Source organism: Manis pentadactyla, chromosome 7, assembly GCF_030020395.1.
Source record: "Manis pentadactyla isolate mManPen7 chromosome 7, mManPen7.hap1, whole genome shotgun sequence".
NCBI classification, from domain to species: Eukaryota; Metazoa; Chordata; class Mammalia; order Pholidota; family Manidae; genus Manis; species Manis pentadactyla.
The window spans coordinates 96,813,562-96,833,261 of record NC_080025.1 but is presented as its reverse complement, the minus strand read 5'-3'; the positions used below and the strand labels follow the sequence as shown (position 1 = coordinate 96,833,261).

The window sequence follows — 19,700 nt, the reverse complement described above, 5'->3', positions numbered from 1 at the left end:
AAGATTACAGCTAGTTATTTTGTAGAAGTTCCTCCTCAGTGCAGGTTTATCTGATATTTGAATTCAGATTATGCATCTTTGGCAGGATTATCACAGAAATGATGCTGTGGTCTTCATATTGCACCTATCAGATTGTGCACAATTTCAATTTCTTCTGTTACCTGTGATACTCACTTTGATGACCAGATTAAGATGGTGCCTTCCAAGCTGTTCCACTGTGAAATTCCTTTTTCTTCTTTGTTATTAATAAAGATTTTGTGGGGAGATACTTTGTAAGTATGTAAAAATCTCATTCTTCACTAAAGTTTTAGTTCATTCAGTTATTTATTCCTATCACTTTAGACTCACGGCTTCTAATTTTTTTCAATGGGTTATTCTGTTACTATCATTGTTTATTTTGCTGCTCAAGTCATCCCCAATTTGGCCAGTGGGAGCCCCTTTATGTTCCTTTTTCATTTTAACTTATCCTTTGATTCTTTGAGCACTTCTTCACTTCCTAGCCCAAAAGATGCTCTAGGCTTATCTTACACTTTCCTTGCTCCAGTCTTGGAGTCAGCTGTTTCTCCAAGAAGCCCTGAATCTTTTGGTACTTAGAAGCCAAAATCTGAGCTCTAACTTTGCTCATTGCTATTGTGATGTTTTGCTCCCAAGCCCTCTCATAGGCATTGCTAGGAAATATATAGTGTAGACACAGACATGGTTTTACATCAATACAGATTTCTGTATCTATATATTAAAAACTGTTCCATACTAATCACCTCCAATTCCAACCCAAGATCAATAGGACTCATTTTACTTTCCTCCTATATTTGACTTCCTTCTTTGATAAACTTGACTCCCATTATTCTTATTTTGAGCAATCCACTTGTATTAACCTACTTTTGGGGCCACTGACTTGTTGTCCATGCAAATGCCAACATGTGTAAGGACTTTTCTGGGATCAGAGACCTAAAATAATACTAGCAGTGGTTGAAGCTTAAATGAGGGTAAGCATGGTGCTTGGTGAAGGTGGTGAAGTGGGTAAGGCCAGAATTCTCAGGTCATCTACATGGAGTGCTGTGTGAGATAATGAGAGCCTAGGGATAAGGCATGCAGAACTCAGTAATCAATTAGGGAAGGGCTAAGTGGAAATCAGGAGAGTGGAGTCATAGAAGTGGTATTTCTAGTTTCAAGATGGCAGAGTAAAAATACTTCTGCCTCCCTTTCCTTTTAAAATTATCACAGTAAGAGGGAAACCAACCAAAAACATCACATTAACTATACTAGTAAGATAACCATAATCTCAAACCACATTTATGAAGACTGAATGCACATGCCAGAAGTAAATAGTAAATTATTTGAAGAAGAGGAAAAAAGGCCTGTAAGGTGGACATTGATGTCTCCAGAGAAAGCCAAAATTCCTTAGGAATTAAGAGCAACCAGGTACCACAGAAGGGGGGATTGTTTGAAAATTCTTGTGAGGTGTATAAGTCCACCCAGTGAGGTGATTATCCCTACCTGATGGAAGATGTTTTTTTCTTGAAAAAAGGTAATGAGAGGTTTCGAGAGTCCAGAACATCAGGCACACAAGGACAAGTTATGGTGCTGACAAAAGGACTAAGCTATGCTTATTGAATGGTTAGTTCCCTTTGCCTGAGCTCCAGAATTCCTGTAGCCAGGCTTATAGTCTCCCTGTTCCCAACTTGCCCTCTCCCACCCAAGGGTTTGGAAAATTATTTTCGGAGAATCAACATCCCAGAAATATATCTACAGATCTCTCATTGGTCCCCACCAAAAATAGGTGGCAATTCCCTCATATGATGAAGTCCACTAATAATTTAAGCCTGCCTTTGTACATAAAAATTATCAAATTTTTAATGTCTCCTTTTAAACATAAATACACAGCCAGGGACCAGATATTTGAGAAAAGACTTTAACAGGAAAAGAGCAAAGCAAACAGAAAAAGAATCAGAGGAAACAAACACCAAGAGTATACAAATGTTAAACTACCTTCAGAGAATAACATGAAAAATGAACAGCATACCATATAGAAGAACAATTAAAAAAAAGTGTTCTTGGAAATTAAGCATGGGCAGTGGAAACAAATTTGGTAAAGGATTAGAAGATTAAGTCAGGTAAATTCCCTAAGGAATAAACTAGATTTTGAACACCATTTTATAGCTTTGTTATGGGAGGAGGCTTAAAGTTCTAGAAAGTAAAAAGCTTTCCAATCAGTAAGGATAACATTTCAATTTCCCAGCATATTTTTATTTCTCCCAAAGTAGTCTGAATTACTTTGAAGGTGGAAAGTTAGGAACTTAAAAGTAGATTCAAGCTTTTAAAAGTCTTTTGAGGCAATAGTAAAGAGAAAGGGCAAATTTTTAATTTTTATTCCTTCCAAAGTAGGCACCTTGGAAAGGAGCAAACTTAGGAAGATGAAAGTAGATTGAAGCTTTTAAGTCTTTTGAGGCAATGGTAGAGAAAGGAGGATATTTAATTAAAGGATTTATCAAGTGTTGAATGATGTAACCTGTAAAATGTCCTTTCATATGACCAAGTTATTGGGACTTAGATGGTTTGGTGCCATGTTGGGAATATACTGAATTTTCTGAAGTAGTTGGTATGTATTAATAGTACCATGCTTAAAAAACAAAGTTTCCTTCAAGTATGTCCTTTACACTGACTTACGCAGCAAGTCTAAAATTTCTGCTATTAACAATATATAAGGCAAAAGGAATACACACTAGTTGGCTGAGTAATTATTTACTAAATGGCTCATTTTCATGATTCAAAATTTTCTGTGAGACTAAACATCAGGTTTTTGAAAGTTAGGTCACAATTAATTTATTACTGTTTTTTGTAACAACAATTTTTTTTCAAGATTTTAAACTTCTGTGTTCAAGTATTTGCCAAAGTGTAAATCGTTGTGTCATCAAAATAGTGTCACTGCAAAGGATTTAACATGAACATATCACGTATCTACTAAAAGGAAAGTAAAGCATTTTATAGGATAACAAATTTTTTTGCAGGGGAGGGAGTAACATAAAATGTACTTGTCAATATATTGTACCTTTACTCAATCCTGGCATTGACAATTTTGTAGACTATTTCCAAGGCAGAAATCAGACACTAATTAGGAATTACTAAGATTACTAAGAAAAAAGAAACCCTACTTTATTATAGTCTACATCAAACCTGTCTATGTACTTACTATAGTGTGTTCTAGTCAGTTGATACCATCTAAAGAAAAGGCTAGTCTATTTAAAATATCTTAAACTGTTGCATAATCCATATGGAAGACTATAGAACTAAGCAATGTAACCATATTGGAATCTGATAAATTGATATTCTGCTCTCAAAAAAATTAAACTGGACACTTCTTTCCAATGGAGTACAAAATTCAAAACACAATAAAAATGTTAATAGGCAAATCTGGAGAAAGATTAATGGTTACCTAAGGCTGGAGTGTCTGGTGGATGTAACTAGATTGAATAATACAATCCCAAAATTTATATCCACCCAGAACTTAGAATGTGATCTTATTTGGAAATAGGGTCTTTGCAGAATGTCATTAGTTAAGATAAGGTCCTATTGGAAAGAGGGAATGGTGGACCAAACCCAGAGAATATTGTCTTTATTAACACCACATGAAGACAGAGAGAAACACACAGGGAGGAAGGCCATGTGAAGACAGAGGTGGTGATTGAAAGGATGTTATAAACCAAGGAGTGCCTAGGATTGCCAGTAACCACCAGCAGCTAGGGAAGAGGGATAGGCAGTTCCTGCCTTGGCCTCCAGAAGGAAACAACCCTGCCAACACCTTGGTTTAGGACTTCTGGCTTCCTGAACTGTGAAAGAATGAAATCCTGTTGTTTTAAGTCACCAACTTTTTGATAATTTGTCAAGAGCCATAGGAAACTAATACAGGGGGAAAATGGGGAGTGACTGCTAATGAGTATGGGGTGTTTTTTTGTGATGAAAATATTCCAAAATTGTGGTGATGGTTGCATAATTGTGACTATATTAAAGACCATTGCATGGTACACTTTAAATGGGTGAATTGTATGATACATGAGTTAAATCTCAGTAAAGCTGTTATGTACATAAAAATACCTACAAATAGAAACATATCTATTATTATGGTTTTTAGAATTCCTTTTTTATTTAAATACTTTAATATTATAACCCCCATGTAAAGAAAACAATGAAAATTAAAATAGAAACATTGTTTCATAAATCTTAAAAACAACCATTACCTAACACACTTAAAATGAATAAAACTTGGTAGTCTATTTTAAGTTAAAAATATTTAATATTACCAGATAAAAACATCGATGGTGACAGCGAAATGGCTCATTCCATACATTCCATAATGTAAAAGGGCAAACTATTACTAGGAAAGCAAAATGAATAGTTGGGTTTGTAAAAGATTTATTGACCATAAAACAATTAATACGAGATGACAAATATTTAACTCAAATTATTACAAAACTTTTAGAGACAACTGGGTCAAATATCTCTTTGTCCTGCTAAAGAAATCATGTACTTTTTTAATCCTGAAGAAGTTCAAAGTCAACACTGATGTTGTGTCTAGTAGCTTAGAAGTTTGCTATAAATAGCCTATTTTTTGCTAGTTAATTATTACGATTGTATTTTATTTAACAGTGAGAACTGAAAAGGCATAATCATTTTTTAATCACTGATAAAACAGTGATATTAATGATGGGTGCTAAGATTGACATTTTGTGTTAAAATGATGGAACGTATTTAATTAGATTGAATATATTTCATGAGGTATTGGGTATATTTTTAAGTCCCAAAATGTGTTTATGAAGTTTTGTGAGAGAATATGTGTGTGTATGCCTTGACTCACTCTGGCTTGCTTCTAAAATGAAATACATTTGGCACTAAATTAAGCAAATGAAGACAAGCAATATTATCTGAGACTAAGCTGCCTCATTAGAGGTGCCTGTCTTGACTTACAATTCATATGATTTCTTAGTTCTTGAAGGTACAAAAACAACTACACAGCACTTCTATGATGTATGAAAATAGAATCTAGGGCTAAAATGAGACTGTGTCACTGATGAGCCAATCCCCCACTCTGCCATAATCATACAGATGTGAAATTCATTTAAGAATCCTGATTTTCACCAAATGCTTATCATTTTTCAATTATTTCTTGCTAGATATGTTCTTGGTTATGTGGCCAGCTGAAATATGGTCTTTGAATGAAGTAAAGTAATCCATATAAAAGAAATATCTACTTAATAGGGAACCTACTTTACTTGAAACTTCCCTTAAAAAAAACAAAACACCAAACTAAAACTTTGCAACCAAACTGTTGGAACAAAGCACTGGTGGCCATATTTTTGAGTCTCTGATGAGTCTTGACGTCCACTCACTTTTCATGTTTCAAGAGTTTCTTCATTTGCTCCACAAGTATCAACAACACAAATTAAACAACTTGTTACTGGAAAAGCTCGGACTTTGGAGTTGGCAACCCATTTGTCTGTTTCAGTATTATATTCAAGAATGTGTCCTAATCGACCCACACCTTGAAAACCAGCCAAGACATAAACTATAGAGCCAACTGCAGCGCACTTCACTGTCACACCCTTCCATGGCATTGGTGAGACCATCTTCCATTCATTTAACTTAATATCATAATATTCTACATTGTCCAGGCCACCTTCAAAAGAATAAAACAGATCTCTTTAATTATTTGCATTTTTCCAACATTTTATTATGAACATTTCAAACAGGCACTAAAGCTGTAAGAATTTTACAACAAATGCCCACATTGTTACTCCTAATTAACATGACAGAAATCTAACTTTTTATTTGTTGTCCTTTAGAATCATATATATACACACACACACATACATATATATATTTATTCTACCAAATTGAAAATGTCCTATCTGTTCTGGAAAGATAAACCAAAATATAAAAATAAAGAAGTTTTTCTTTTGACTATCTTTGATTGTAATTATTCAAATGTCTTTTTTTCTTTCATGCCATTTGTCTTTCAACAGTTTATAGAAAACAGCAGTGGAGAGAAACAGGAGCAGGGAAAGAAGTTATTTGTTATACTTAAGCAATGCTTAAAGGTACTGACAAAAAAGAGGTTTGAGAACTACAGATTCAGTCCAGATTCTCCATTATTTAAAGCAATTACTTAAGAATTTTTAGTACAAAATTAAAGGGAAAAAAGGTCACCTCTGCTCACTTAAAAATAGTAATATTGATACTTTTATGCAATGTTTAAAAATGTTCAGGGAACTGCCATCCAGAGCCTGGATATAAGTCCTAAAATTAATATTTAAAAGTTTTATAAGTTTTTTAAGTTAAAATGTTTCTGTTAATAGTTCTCAAACTGCTGTGATATCATTCCCCAGAGAATATTTGGAAATGTGTGGAATCTGAGACTGTCACAATGACTGGTGACTATTACCTACATTTCACAGGGAAGGATGTTAAATATACTGGTATGTTTTATGAAATATCTTAGTTTTCAGGAACTATAAAAATAAGTATAATGATGCATGTGGTAAGTGTTTGTATCTAGATTTTAAGAAACATTTCAGTAATTTAAGATAAGGAAATATGAGCAAACTCAGTGGGAAAATTGAACAGTGGGATTAACATCACATACCTAAGCTGTTCTGACCACCCACAGCAAATATCTTGTCTTTTACAAATACCAGTCCATGATTCTTCCTGGCCTCAATCATTGGACACAGCTCAGTCCATCTGGAAAAAAAAAGTTTTTAGTGTACTTGTTCACAGGAATTAAAAACACTTATACTAATTTATAAGAAAGGTTTGTAACCCCAATTAAGTGTGCATGTACCACTCACTTATGTGTGTTCACACACATACAAGTCTGAAAGGCTAGAAAATAAAAGTTTAACAATGGTTTTGAGTAACTTGTTCATAGGTTGAGTAAATATGGATTTTATTCCCTTGAATTCTGAAAGGACATGAGAAATAAAGGAACCCTTGACACTATTACCCTGTCTTTGGAAGAAATCGCTTCCTGTAGATCACAATAATTTGCAAAATAGTAACAAAAACTAGGAGAAGAACTGAAGATAATGTAAAGCACTAATATTGTCACATGTACCTTCACAATTTTTTATTAACGTATCATTGATACACACTCTTATAAAGGTTTCACAAGAAAAACAATGTGGTTACTACGTCCACCCACATTATTGAGTCCCCCTTGCCCCACTGCAGTCACTGTCCCTCAGTACAGTAAGATGCCACAGAGTCACTACTTGTCTGTGCTACACTGTCTGCCCGGTGACCTCCCCTACACCATGTGAACTAATCGTAATGCCCCTAAATCCCCTTCTTCCTTCCCCCTGCCCTCCCCCACTCCTCCCCTTTGGTAACTGCTAGTCCCTTCTTGGAGTCTGCTTTCACTTAATATTTACATATGAAAAAGTAAAACAAATTTATCAGGGCCTCTACAGCAATCAGCAAATTAGTAGCATCTGTTACTACTCACACATCCATCTTCAAATTCACATTTAGAACTTCAGCTAGCTCTAGTAACAAAAGTACTACCATTCTGTTAAATTTAATAACTTAATAGCATGTTGCTGTGTTCACAGCCACTACTATAAATAATGGGATTGAGAATATAAATGTAGACACAAGAGTTGAAGAACAATAATTTGCAGGTAGTAGCACCATATACATTGGCAACTGTATTTATTTTTTTCTGAGGTTCAATCCCTGTTTACATACACTCCCATACACATAATTTGTGATTTTTAAGGTGGTACCCAATAATTTGTTCTTGTGAAGAACAATGCACTTAAAGTGACTTTTCTCTTTAGACATTTGTGAACACCAACAGAAGTTCTGACCGGAATATCTGTGTCCATTTCATTAGTTTAATGTCCCCTACATTTCCTTACCTCTCAAAAATGTTTTATGAGTTTGATGAATCAGTCAGAATTGTCTTATTCATAGGCATTTATTGCACAAGCAGGAACAGAGGGGCTTCCATGGGGTATGAGGTGAAGTTATTTTATAATGTATAGAGGAAGGGTCCAAGCTGTAAACATGCCCCTGGCCCTAGTATGTTCCCAAGTATATGCACATTCTTATTACAAGAACTAAATTCCTCTGTGGGGTTCCTTCTGCCTTTTGACATCTTCTGCTGAGTTTATAGAATATAGTTAACAGTGAAATAAGAGTTTTAAATAGATACATACGTTTCTGTGGCAGGATCATAAACTTCACAGGAATTCAGCACTCGTCCAGAAACATTGTTCCCTAAGCTTCCACCACAAACATAGATCAGACCATTGGCTTCCACCATCCCGTGGCTGCAGCGCTGAGTCAGCATGCTGGGCTTTGTGTGCCAACTTTCAGTTCTTGTATCATAGCACTCAAATAAATACAGAGCTGAGTTTCCTGTAAAAGAAAAGGGCACCCTCATGCTTAATATATGTGTGCTCTTAGGGCGAGCTGACTGTAAAGATGAGTCATTGGTTACTGGAGGGAGGAACTTAAGAGTTGTAGAATCTTTTCCACACTCAATCAACAACAAAAATTGTAGAAATAGTTTAAGAAAAAGCTAATATTTTGTATAGACTTTGGAAAATATCCAAGAAATGATCTGTTGGAAAGACTTATGTAATGGTAATTTAACTTTGGAAAAAGAAATTGGCTTGATTTCAAAAGAAAAATCAAATAAGAAATATGTAGGAAGGTCTTCAAGTCCAGTAATGCATGGCATGAATTATCCAAACTTCAAATTTTATACAGAGAGGAAAAGCATAGCTATTTACAGATGGTAAATCTATACCTTAAAGTATGAAAACTACTCATTGATGACATAACAGGACATTTAATATTCTGTAGCAGCCACTGCACCATTAACAAAACGATTCTTCCTGAATAACTCTCAGTGGTGTGGGTAAGCCCTGAAGTCATGCTGGTCTTCTGTTGAGTATGCTCTCAAAGTATCATTATTAATATGTTTCTGGTATGCTTTGATTATACATTTTAATGGCAAAACATTTATCCTGTTTTACAACTTCTGCATATTTATAAAGTTTTAGAAATGATATCATTAAAGATCAGTCTTTTTTTTCTTTTCCAAGATAAAAGAAGTTAGAACTTTATCAAATTACCTCTCATCTCCTAGTCTTCTGGACTTCCCTAATGCTTTAAAACAATCGTAACAAAACAACAATACCCTTATAATTGTCAATCACAACCAAGGTCTATGAGAAGCAGAGATTGGAGAGTAACAGATGCCAGAAGCAACTGTCATGAATAACAACAACTTCTTTTTAGCTTTTTCAACATTTTCAATTTAGTAGATTCAGTTGGTTGACATGGGAAATATATAGTATACAGCAGATATGAAAAACTAGGTAAAAAGCTGACTTAGTAAATGCTGAGGATACAAAGTTATCTACTGTATTTTCTATAAAAATACCTACAGAACAATTGCCTTCTATTATCTTTAATATTTACTGTATTTGAAATATGCTATATTAGACATTCTGTGAAGAATGTCATTAAAGAGGGGAAAGGTCACCTCTTAAGTCACGTTTAGGAAATCAAAACTTTTCTGGTATTTGACATCTAGTGGGGGCAGGAGTAAGAATTTAAATAAATATGCTGACCAAAATTGGCCTAATATAAAAATCATCAAAGAAAATAAGCCGATTATTTAGCTAAAGAAATTACTTGAAAAAAATGAAAGCATGAAAAACTATTTCATGTCTATTCTGCAGCTAGATTATTCATTAGAAAAATTAATTCATTTAGGAAAAGACCACTACTGGACACTAACAAATTATCCATCAATGAGAAAAGTTTTTACACCCTGTTATGACCAATAAGTGTATAACTACTAGCAATCTTATATTAGAAAGTTAAAGAATAAATTGAAAAAGAAAGATCATTCTACTTTTTTCTGATACAAAGAAAGCAAAGATAATACAGATTTTAAAAGCTTGAATGTAGTAAAGAGGTCTTAAAGGGTCTATGAGTAAGCTGAATTCTGAAATCTTAAAGGCAAATAATATTAGTATCCAAAACAAATAATCTAAACTAAATCCAGATGATGTTGATGAAAGCTTCATTACAACAAAAAGTGGACAATTAACATAACCTAGGAAGTTGAGGTCCTTATAAATGAATGACTTATCAAGAAGTAAGGCAAACTTTCAGGGAAATGGGCTCTAAAATGTGACAGATATACATTTAAATTATGTCAAAAAGTACCTGGACAAATAACACAAATTGTTTATTTAAATATGAAAGTCAAGATACTTGGCTTTAAAGCACTTCCCCCAAACAAGAATACTGACTAAATTCTTACCAACTTCGGAGCCTCCAGATGTATAAATTTTACCTTCTGCAGCACAGGCAGCAAGACTGTCTCGAGGTGTTGGAGGGCCCAGTTTGGAATACCAGCTATCCTTCACAACATTATAGCAGTCCATTCGTTTTATGGGGAAAAGCTGAGAGCCACCCAAAATGTACACTACATTGTCCCAAAACACACATGCTGCATCTCTTCGTTTTTCAAAGGGGCAACGGATATCTGTCCAGCTATAATCCTGTAATAGCAAAGGACAGAAAGCTTTCAATAATGGAAAAATATAGCTGAATGGATGAAGCAAGGATACAGTTGAGAAAATACAAAATATAAGAATGTGTTAATTTACTACAGTACATATAAAAATGTTTGGCTTGAGACTACTCTAATTTAACCTTGTGTGATTTCTCTAGAATGTTGGTTAGCTGGGGCAGAGGGCAAGAGGAAGATGTGGCTATTTTGGTTCTTTTCTGGATATATAATAAGCTTTAATACATTTGGATGCATCACCACCACCCAGTCTTCTATATCTTCTATTATTGAGGCTAATAATATAAGAAAATTCTAAAGTAGCTTTGTTATTTAGAAAAAGTTCTTTTCAGATGTAAATATCTCCATCCCTTCCCTGCCAGATGTATATTGAATGATATAAAGAATCAATGGATGGGCAGCGGCTATGAAGAGACAGTTTTCCAAAGAAGAAATTCAGATGGCCAACAGACACATGAAAAAGATGCTCCACATCACTAAAAATCAGGGAAATACAAATTAAAACCACAATGAGATATCACCTTACACCAGTAAGGATGGCCAGCATTGAAAAGACTAAGAACAACAAATGCTGGCGAGGACGCGGAGAAAGGGGAACCCCTCTACACTGCTGGTGGGAATGTAAGCTAGCTCAACCATTGTGGAAAGCAATATGGAGGTCCTCAAAAAATTAAAAATAGAAATACCATTTGACCCTGGAATCCCACTCCTTGGAATATACCCAAAGAATACAACTTCTCAGATTCAAAAGGACATATGGGAGCTTGGAGCCAAGATGGCGGCGTGAGTAGAGCAGCGGAAATCTCCTCCCAAAACCACATATATCTATGAAAATATAACAAAGACAACTCTTCCTAGAATAAAGACCAGAGGACACAGGACAACATCCAGACCATATCCACACCTGCGAGAACCCAGTGCCTCGTAAAGGGGGTAAGATACAAGACCCGGCCTGGCGAGACCCGAGCGCCCATCCCCCCAGCTCCCGGCAGGAGAAGAATAGGCAGAGCGGGAGGGAGATGGAGCCCAGGACTGCCGAACACCCAGCCCCCGCCATCTGGACCAGAGCGCAGACACAGTGCATGCGCGGGGCCCTGGATACTAGGGAAACAGGGCAGCAAGAACGGTGAGCAGACGCCTGAGGCTGGCGCCGGAGAATAAAGAAAAACGAACGGCCATTTTTAATTAATTATTTTTTTAATTTTTAAAATTTTTTCTTTTTTTTGTGGTCGTTATTTTGTTTAGGCGGGTGCTTTTTGGAAGTCTTAAAGGGAAAGGGTGGGACACTTAATCCAGAGGTAGGGAATCCAGAGATCTCTGGGCACCCTAATCCCCTGGGCTGCAGGGAGCACAGAGGCTCCTTACGGGGATAAATAGCCTCCCGGCCGCTCCTCCTCCAACACAATTCCACCACTTTGGAGCAGCAGCCCGAGCCAGGACACGCCCACAGCAACAGTAGAGACAAACTCCATAGAAGCTGGGCAGGAAGCAGAAGCCCTGTCTGCACGTAGCTACCCAGCACAAGCCACTAGAGGTCGCTGTTCTCCCAGGAGAGGAGGGCCCCCAACAAGAAGGGAAGTTCTTCCAGCCATCACTCGTCCCAGCTCTGCAAACTATTCCTATCACCATGAAAAGGCAAAACTACAGGCAGACAAAGATCACAGAGACACCACCAGAGAAGGAGACAGACCTAACCAGTCTTCCTGAAAAAGAATTCAAAATAAGAATCATAAACATGGTGACAGAGATGCAGAGAAATACGCAAGAGAAATGGGATGAAGTCCGGAGGGATATCACAGATGCCAGAAAGGAGATTACAGAAATGAAACAAACTCTGGAAGGGTTTATAAGCAGAATGGATAGGATGCAAGAGGCCATTGATGGAATTGAAACCAGAGAACAGGAATGCATAGAAGCTGACATAGAGAGAGATAAAAGGATCTACAGGAATGAAACAATGTTAAGAGAACTGTGTGACCAATCCAAAAGGAATAATATCCGTATTATAGGGGTACGAGAAGAAGAATAGAGAGGAAAAGGGATGGAAAGTATCTTGGAAGAAATAATTGCTGGAAACTTACCCAAACTGGGGGAGGAAATAATTGAACAGACCACGGAAATACACAGAACCCCCAACAGAAAGGATCCAAGGAGGACAACACCAAAACACATAATAATTAAAATGGCAAAGATCAAGGACAAGGAAAGTTTTAAAGGCAGCTAGAGAGAAAAAGGTCACTTATAAAGGAAAACCCATCAGGCTAATGTCAGACTTCTCAACAGAAACCCTACAGGCCAGAAGAGAATGGCATGATATATTTAATGCAATGAAACAGAAGGGCCTTGAACCAAGGATACTGTATCCAGCACGACTATCATTCAAATATGATGGTGGGATTAAACAATTCCCAGACACACAAAAGCTGAGGGAATTTGCTTCCCACAAACCACCTCTACAGAACATCTTACAGGGACTGCTCCAGATGGGAGCACTCCTAGAAAGAGCACAGCACAAAACACCCAACATATGAAGAATCGAGGAGGAGGAATAAGTAGGTAGGGAAGAAAAGAATCTCCAGACAGTGTATATAACAGCTCAATAAGCGAGCTAAGTTAGGCAGTAAGATACTAAAGAGGCTAACCTTGAACCTTTGGTAACCACGAATTTAAAGCCTGCAATGGCAATAAGTACATATCTTTCAATAGTCAGCCTCAATGTTAATGGAATGAATGCACCAATCAAAAGACACAGAGTAATAGAATGGATAAAAAAGCAAGACCCATCTATATGCTGCTTACAAGAAACTCACCTCAAACCCAAAGACATGTACAGACTAAAAGTCAAGGGATGGAAAAACATATTTCAGGCAAACAACAAAGAGAAGAAAGCAGGGGTTGCAGTACTAGTATCAGACAAAATAGACTTCAAAACAAAGAAAGTAACAAGAGATAAAGAAGGACACTACATAATGATAAAGGGCTCAGTCCAACAAGAGGATATAACCATTCTAAATATATATGCACCCAACACAGGAGCACCAGCATATGTGAGACAAATACTAACAGAAATAAAGGGGGAAATAGACTGCAATGCATTCATTCTAGGAGACTTCAACACACCACTCACTCCAAAGGATAGATCCACCAGACAGAAAATAAGTAAGGACACGGAGGCACTGAACAACACAGTAGAGCAGATGGACCTAATAGACATCTACAGAACTCTACATCCAAAAGCAACAGAATACACATTCTTCTCAAGTGCACATGGAACACTCTCCAGAATAGACCACATACTAGGCCACAAAAAGAGCCTCAGTTAATTCCAAAAGATTGAAATCCTACCAACCAACTTTTCAGACCACAAAGGCATAAAACTAGAAATAAACTGTACAAAGAAAGCAAAAAGGCTCACAAACACAGGGAGGCTTAACAACACACTCCTAAATAATCAATGGATCAATGACCAAATCAAAATGGAGATCCAGCAATATATGGAAACAAATGACAACAACAACACTAAGCCCCAACTTCTGTGGGACACAGCAAAAGCAGTCTTAAGAGGAAAGTATATAGCAATCCAAGCGTATTTTAAAAAGGAAGAACAATCCCAAGTGAATGGTCTAATGTCACAATTATCGAAATTGGAAAAAGAAGAACAAATGAGGCCTAAGGTCAGCAGAAGGAGGGACATAAGAAAGATCATAGAAGAAATAAATAAAATTGAGAAGAATAAAACAATAGCAAAAATCAATGAAACCAAGAGCTGGTACTTCGAGAAAATAAACAAATTAGATAAGCCTCTAGCCAGACTTATTAAGAGGAAAAGAGAGTCAACACAAATCAACAGTATCAGAAACGAGAAAGGAAAAATCACGACGGACCCCACAGAAATACAAAGAATTATTAGAGAATACTATGAAAACCTATATGCTAACAAGCTGGAAAACCTAGGAGAAATGGACAATTTCCTAGAAAAATACAACCTTCCAAGACTGACCCAGAAAGAAACAGAAAAATCTAAACAGACCAATTACCAGCAACGAAATTGAAGCAGTAATCAAAAAACTACCAAAGAACAAAACCCTCGGGCCAGATGGATTTACCTCGGAATTTTATCAGACATACAGGGAAGACATAATACCCATTCTCCTTAAACTTTTCCAAAAAATAGAGGAGATGGGGGTACTCCCAAACTCATTCTATGAAGTTAACATCACCCTAATACCAAAACCAGGCAAAGACCCCACCAAAAAAGAAAACTACAGACCAATATCCCTGATGAATGTAGATGCAAAAATACTCAACAAAATATTAGCAAACCGAATTCAAAAATACATCAAAAGGATCATACACCATGACCAAGTGGGATTCATCCCAGGGATGCAAGGATGGTACAACATTCGAAAGTCCATCAACATCATCCACCACATCAACAAAAAGAAAGACAAAAACCACATGATCATCTCCATAGATGCTGAAAAAGCATTTGACAAAGTTCAACATCCATTCATGATAAAAACTCTCAGCAAAATGGGAATAGAGGGCAAGTACCTCAACATAATAAAGGCCATCTATGATAAACCCACAGCCAACATTATATTGAACAGCGAGAAGCTGAAAGCATTTCCTCTGAGATCGGGAACTAGACAGGGATGCCCACTCTCCCCACTGTTATTTAACATAGTGCTGGAGGTCCTAGCCACGGCAATCAGAAAAAACAAAGAAATACAAGGAATCCAGATTGGTAAAGAAGAAGTGAAACTGTCACTATTTGCAGATGACATGATACTGTACATAAAAAACCCTAAAGACTCCACCCCAAAACTACTAGAACTGATATCGGAATACAGCAAAGTTGCAGGATACAAAATCAACACACAGAAATCTGTGGCTTTCCTATACACTAACAATGAACCAACAGAAAGAGAAATCAGGAAAACAACTCCATTCACAATTGCATCAAAAAAAATGAAATACCTAGGAATAAACCTAACCAAAGAAGTGAAAGACTTATACTCTGAAAACTACAAGTCACTCTTAAGAGAAATTAAAGGGGACACTAACAGATGGAAACTCATCCCATGCTCGTGGCTAGGAAGAATTAATATCGTCAAAATGGCCATCCTGCCCAAAGCAATATACAGATTTGATGCAATCCCTATGAAACTACCAGCAACATTCTTCAATGAACTGGAACAAAGAATTCAAAAATTCATATGGAAACACCAAAGACCCCGAATAGCCAAAGCAATCCTGAGAAAGAAGATTAAAGTAGGGGGGATCTCACTCCCCAACTTCAAACTCTACTATAAAGCCATAGTAATCAAGACAATTTGGTACTGGCACAAGAACAGAGCCACAGACCAATGGAACAGACTAGAGAATCCAGACATTAATCCAGACATATATGGTCAATTAATATTTGATAAAGGAGCCATGGACATACAATGGCGAAATGACAGTCTCTTCAACAGATGGAGCTGGCAAAACTGGACAGCTACATGTAGGAGAATGAAACTGGACCATTGTCTAACCCCATATACAAAAGTAAACTCAAAATGGATCAAAGACCTGAATGTAAGTCATGAAACCATTAAACTCTTGGAAGAAAACATAGGCAAAAACCTCTTAGACATAAACATGAGTGACCTCTTCTTGAACATATCTCCCCGGGCAAGTTAAACAACAGCAAAAATGAACAAGTGGGACTATATTAAGCTGAAAAGCTTCTGTACAGCAAAAGACACCATCAATAGAACAAAAAGGAACCCTACAGTATGGGAGAATATATTTGAAAATGACACATCCGATAAAGGCTTGACGTCCAGAATATATAAAGAGCTCACACGCCTCAACAAACAAAAAACAAATAACCCAACTAAAAAATGGGCAGAGGAACTGAACAGACAGTTCTCCAAAACAGAAATACAGATGGCCAACAGACACATGAAAAGATGCTCCACATCGCTAATTATCAGAGAAATGCAAATTAAAAGTACAATGAGGTATCACCTCACACCAGTAAGGATGGCTGCCATCCAAAAGACAAACAACAACAAATGTTGGCAAGGCTGTGGAGAAAGGGGAACCCTCCTACACTGCTGGTGGGAATGTAAGTTAGTTCAACCATTGTGGAAAGCAGTATGGAGGTACATCAAAATGCTCAAAACAGACTTACCATTTGACCCAGGAATTGCACTCCTAGGAATTTACCCTAAGAATGCAGCAATCTAGTTTGAGAAAGACCAGTGCACCCCTATGTTTATCGCAGCACTATTTACAATAGCCAAGAATTGGAAGCAACCTAAATGTCCATCGATAGATGAATGGATAAAGAAGATGTGTACATATGCACAATGGAATACTACTCAGCCATAAGAAAAGGGCAAATCCTACCACTTGCAGCAACATGGATGGAGCTGCAGAGTATTATGTTCAGTGAAAGAAGCCAAGTGGAGAAAGAGAAATACCAAATGATTTCACTCATCTGTGGAATATAAGTACAAAGGAAAAACTGAGGGAACAAAACAGCAGCAGAATCACAGAACTCAAGAATGGACTAACAGGTACCAAAGGAAAAAGGACTGGGGAGGATGTGTGGGTAGGGAGGGATAAGGGGGGAAGAAGGGGGGTATTAAGATTAGCATACATGGGGGGGGTGGGAGAAAGGGGAGGGCTGTACAACACAGAGAAGGCAAGTAGTGATTCTACAACATTTTGTTATGCTGATGGACAGTGACTGTAAAGGGTGGACCTGGTAGGGGAGAGCCTAGTAAACATAATATTTGTCATGTAAGTGTAGATTAATGATACAAAAAAAAAAAAAAGGCAGTTCCTATGTGGTGACCTCCAATGAGTTCTACACAAGGGTATAAAGGGCATATAAAAGTGTAGGCAAACGGTCTGTTTGTGTTTATACAGAGGATCAAAGCCTAATTTGGCTACCCCGAAAATCAGCTAAGATACGATATGAAAAAGAACTTCCAACATCAGCACTCTCTGGAAGACTCATGCCAGAAGATGATCATCAAAAAACCCCAACAAAGATCCACACACTGCTACAGCTGTAGATGCACTCATCCCACCCGTTCCTGGACTTGCCATGGGAATGAGGAAGGAGATATCTAAGCTGGCCTGTGCATACAGTAAAACAACAAATTTGACTGGATCTATACTGTTGGAACTCAATCAAGAATTAGAAGTGCAAATTGTAGCCCTCCAAAATCTTACAACTACAGACTATTTACTGTTAAAAGAACATATGGGATGTGAACAGTCCCCAGGAATGGGTTGTTTTAATTTGTCTGATTTCTCTCAGACTGTTCAAGTTCAGTTGGACAATATCCACCATATCATAGATAAGTTTTCACAAATGCCTAAGGTGCCTAACTGGTTTTCTTGGTTTCACTGGAGATGGATGGTAATTACAGGTATGCTTTGGTTATGTAACTATACTCCTATTATGTTAATGTGTGTGTGCAATTTAATTGGCAGTTTAAAACCTATACATGCTTATGTTACTCTACAAGAAGATATGTCAAAGAAATAATCAATCTTCCCATGTTTTCTTCCGTCTGCTACTTCTATAGCTTTTCTTCTTCCTTCCTAATTACAACCCTTAAATAGAATTCGTGCCTCATATCAAATTTACCGAGTATCATAATTCTTCCAAGTGATAAAGATACCTCAAGACAAATGCTGGGCATAGAAGCCACAGGGCATAAATATGCAGAGAAGTAAAGAGCTAACCTTTTCAAACAATAAGGCTTCTCTCTCACTTACCAACTTTACATTTCCCTGTATGGCTCCGGAAGATGACTGGTTAGCCAGAGACGGGTAAGATTCCTCAAGGGAGGAACAACCTAAGACAGGCACAGTCGCAGGGGGGTCATCAGGTAAGAAATTGGGGATCAACAGGTGAGGCTTAGAACCTCCACCCCGCTGTTCTGAGAGAAATCTTCTGCATACATGGATGTTTTATTGCCCTTGTCTAGCTTGGATTAACACATAGTCTACAGGCACACACCTGATCATCTACATTTGCTCTCTTACAATACTAAACTATGTTTTCTACCTTTATCTTGTATCTACCTACCACTTCAGCATTTTATTAAAAATAATAATAATAAAGAGAGAAATGTGGTATCCACATATAAATCAAGTATAAAAATCAAATGAGTATTCATATTTGAACTGTTTATAGTTCATAATGCATGAGCAAAACTGAAAGTTTCTGTGATGACTGCCCTTGTACTGTTCACCATGTAACTTATTCACTATGTAAGAATTTGTTCTCCATGTAAGAACTTGTTTGTTATGCCTCAGAAGATTGGAGACTGACGAAAATTAGGCTTGGGGTGGATTAATGATTGTGCATTGAGCACTGACTCCCCTATACAGAATTTTATTGTTGTTAACAACCATTTGATCAATAAATATGAGAGATGCCCTCACACACACACACACACACAAAAAAAAGTACACACTTCCAATTGTAAAATAAATAAGTAACCGGGATGTAATATATCGCATAAGAAATATAATCAAAATATTATAACAACTTGGTAGAGTGATAGCTGGTACCTAGAATTATCAGGTATATAAATGTTGAATCACTGTGTTGTACACCTGAAACTAATGTAATACTGTGTGTCAACTACCCTTCAATAAAAAATAATTATCTACAGAAAAAAAAAAAAAGGACATATGCACCCCTATGTTTATCGCAGCACTTTTTACAATAGCCAAGATATGGAAGCAACCTAAATGTCCATCTGTAGATGAACAGATAAAGAAGATGTGGTACATATATACAATGGAATACTATTCATTCATAAGAAAGAAAGAAATCCTACCATTTGCAACAACATGGATGGAGCTGAAGGACATTATGCTCAGTGAAATAAGCCAGGCGGAGAAAGACAAATGCCAAATGATTTCCCTCATTTGTGGAGTATAACAATGAAGCAAAACTGAAGGAAAAAAAAGGCAGCAGACTCAGAGACTCCAAGAATGAACTAGTGGTTACCAAAGGGGAGGGGTGTGGGAGGGCGGGTGGGGAGGGAGGGAGAAGGGGACTGAGGGGTAT

At 37.0% G+C, this 19,700-nt stretch overlaps 1 protein-coding gene and 1 long non-coding RNA gene across 8 annotated transcripts in view; one reads left to right on the top strand and one right to left on the bottom strand.

The window, feature by feature from the left end:
• Positions 1-19,700, top strand: part of LOC118908354 (uncharacterized) — a 71,817-nt gene that overhangs the window by 3,217 nt on the left and 48,900 nt on the right. The window lies entirely within an intron of this gene.
• The window catches only part of KLHL7 (kelch like family member 7), an 80,037-nt gene continuing 64,604 nt past the window's right edge, over positions 4,268-19,700 (bottom strand). For all 7 annotated transcript variants that reach the window (XM_036877561.2, XM_036877568.2, XM_057504580.1 and 4 more), the window contains 4 exons: positions 10,340-10,580; positions 8,214-8,415; positions 6,638-6,735; positions 4,268-5,671 (listed from right to left, as the gene is read on the bottom strand). In XM_036877561.2, coding sequence (XP_036733456.1) covers positions 5,388-5,671; positions 6,638-6,735; positions 8,214-8,415; positions 10,340-10,580 — 825 coding nt within the window. In that variant the 3' untranslated portion in view covers positions 4,268-5,387. The remainder of the gene's footprint in view (positions 5,672-6,637; positions 6,736-8,213; positions 8,416-10,339; positions 10,581-19,700) is intronic.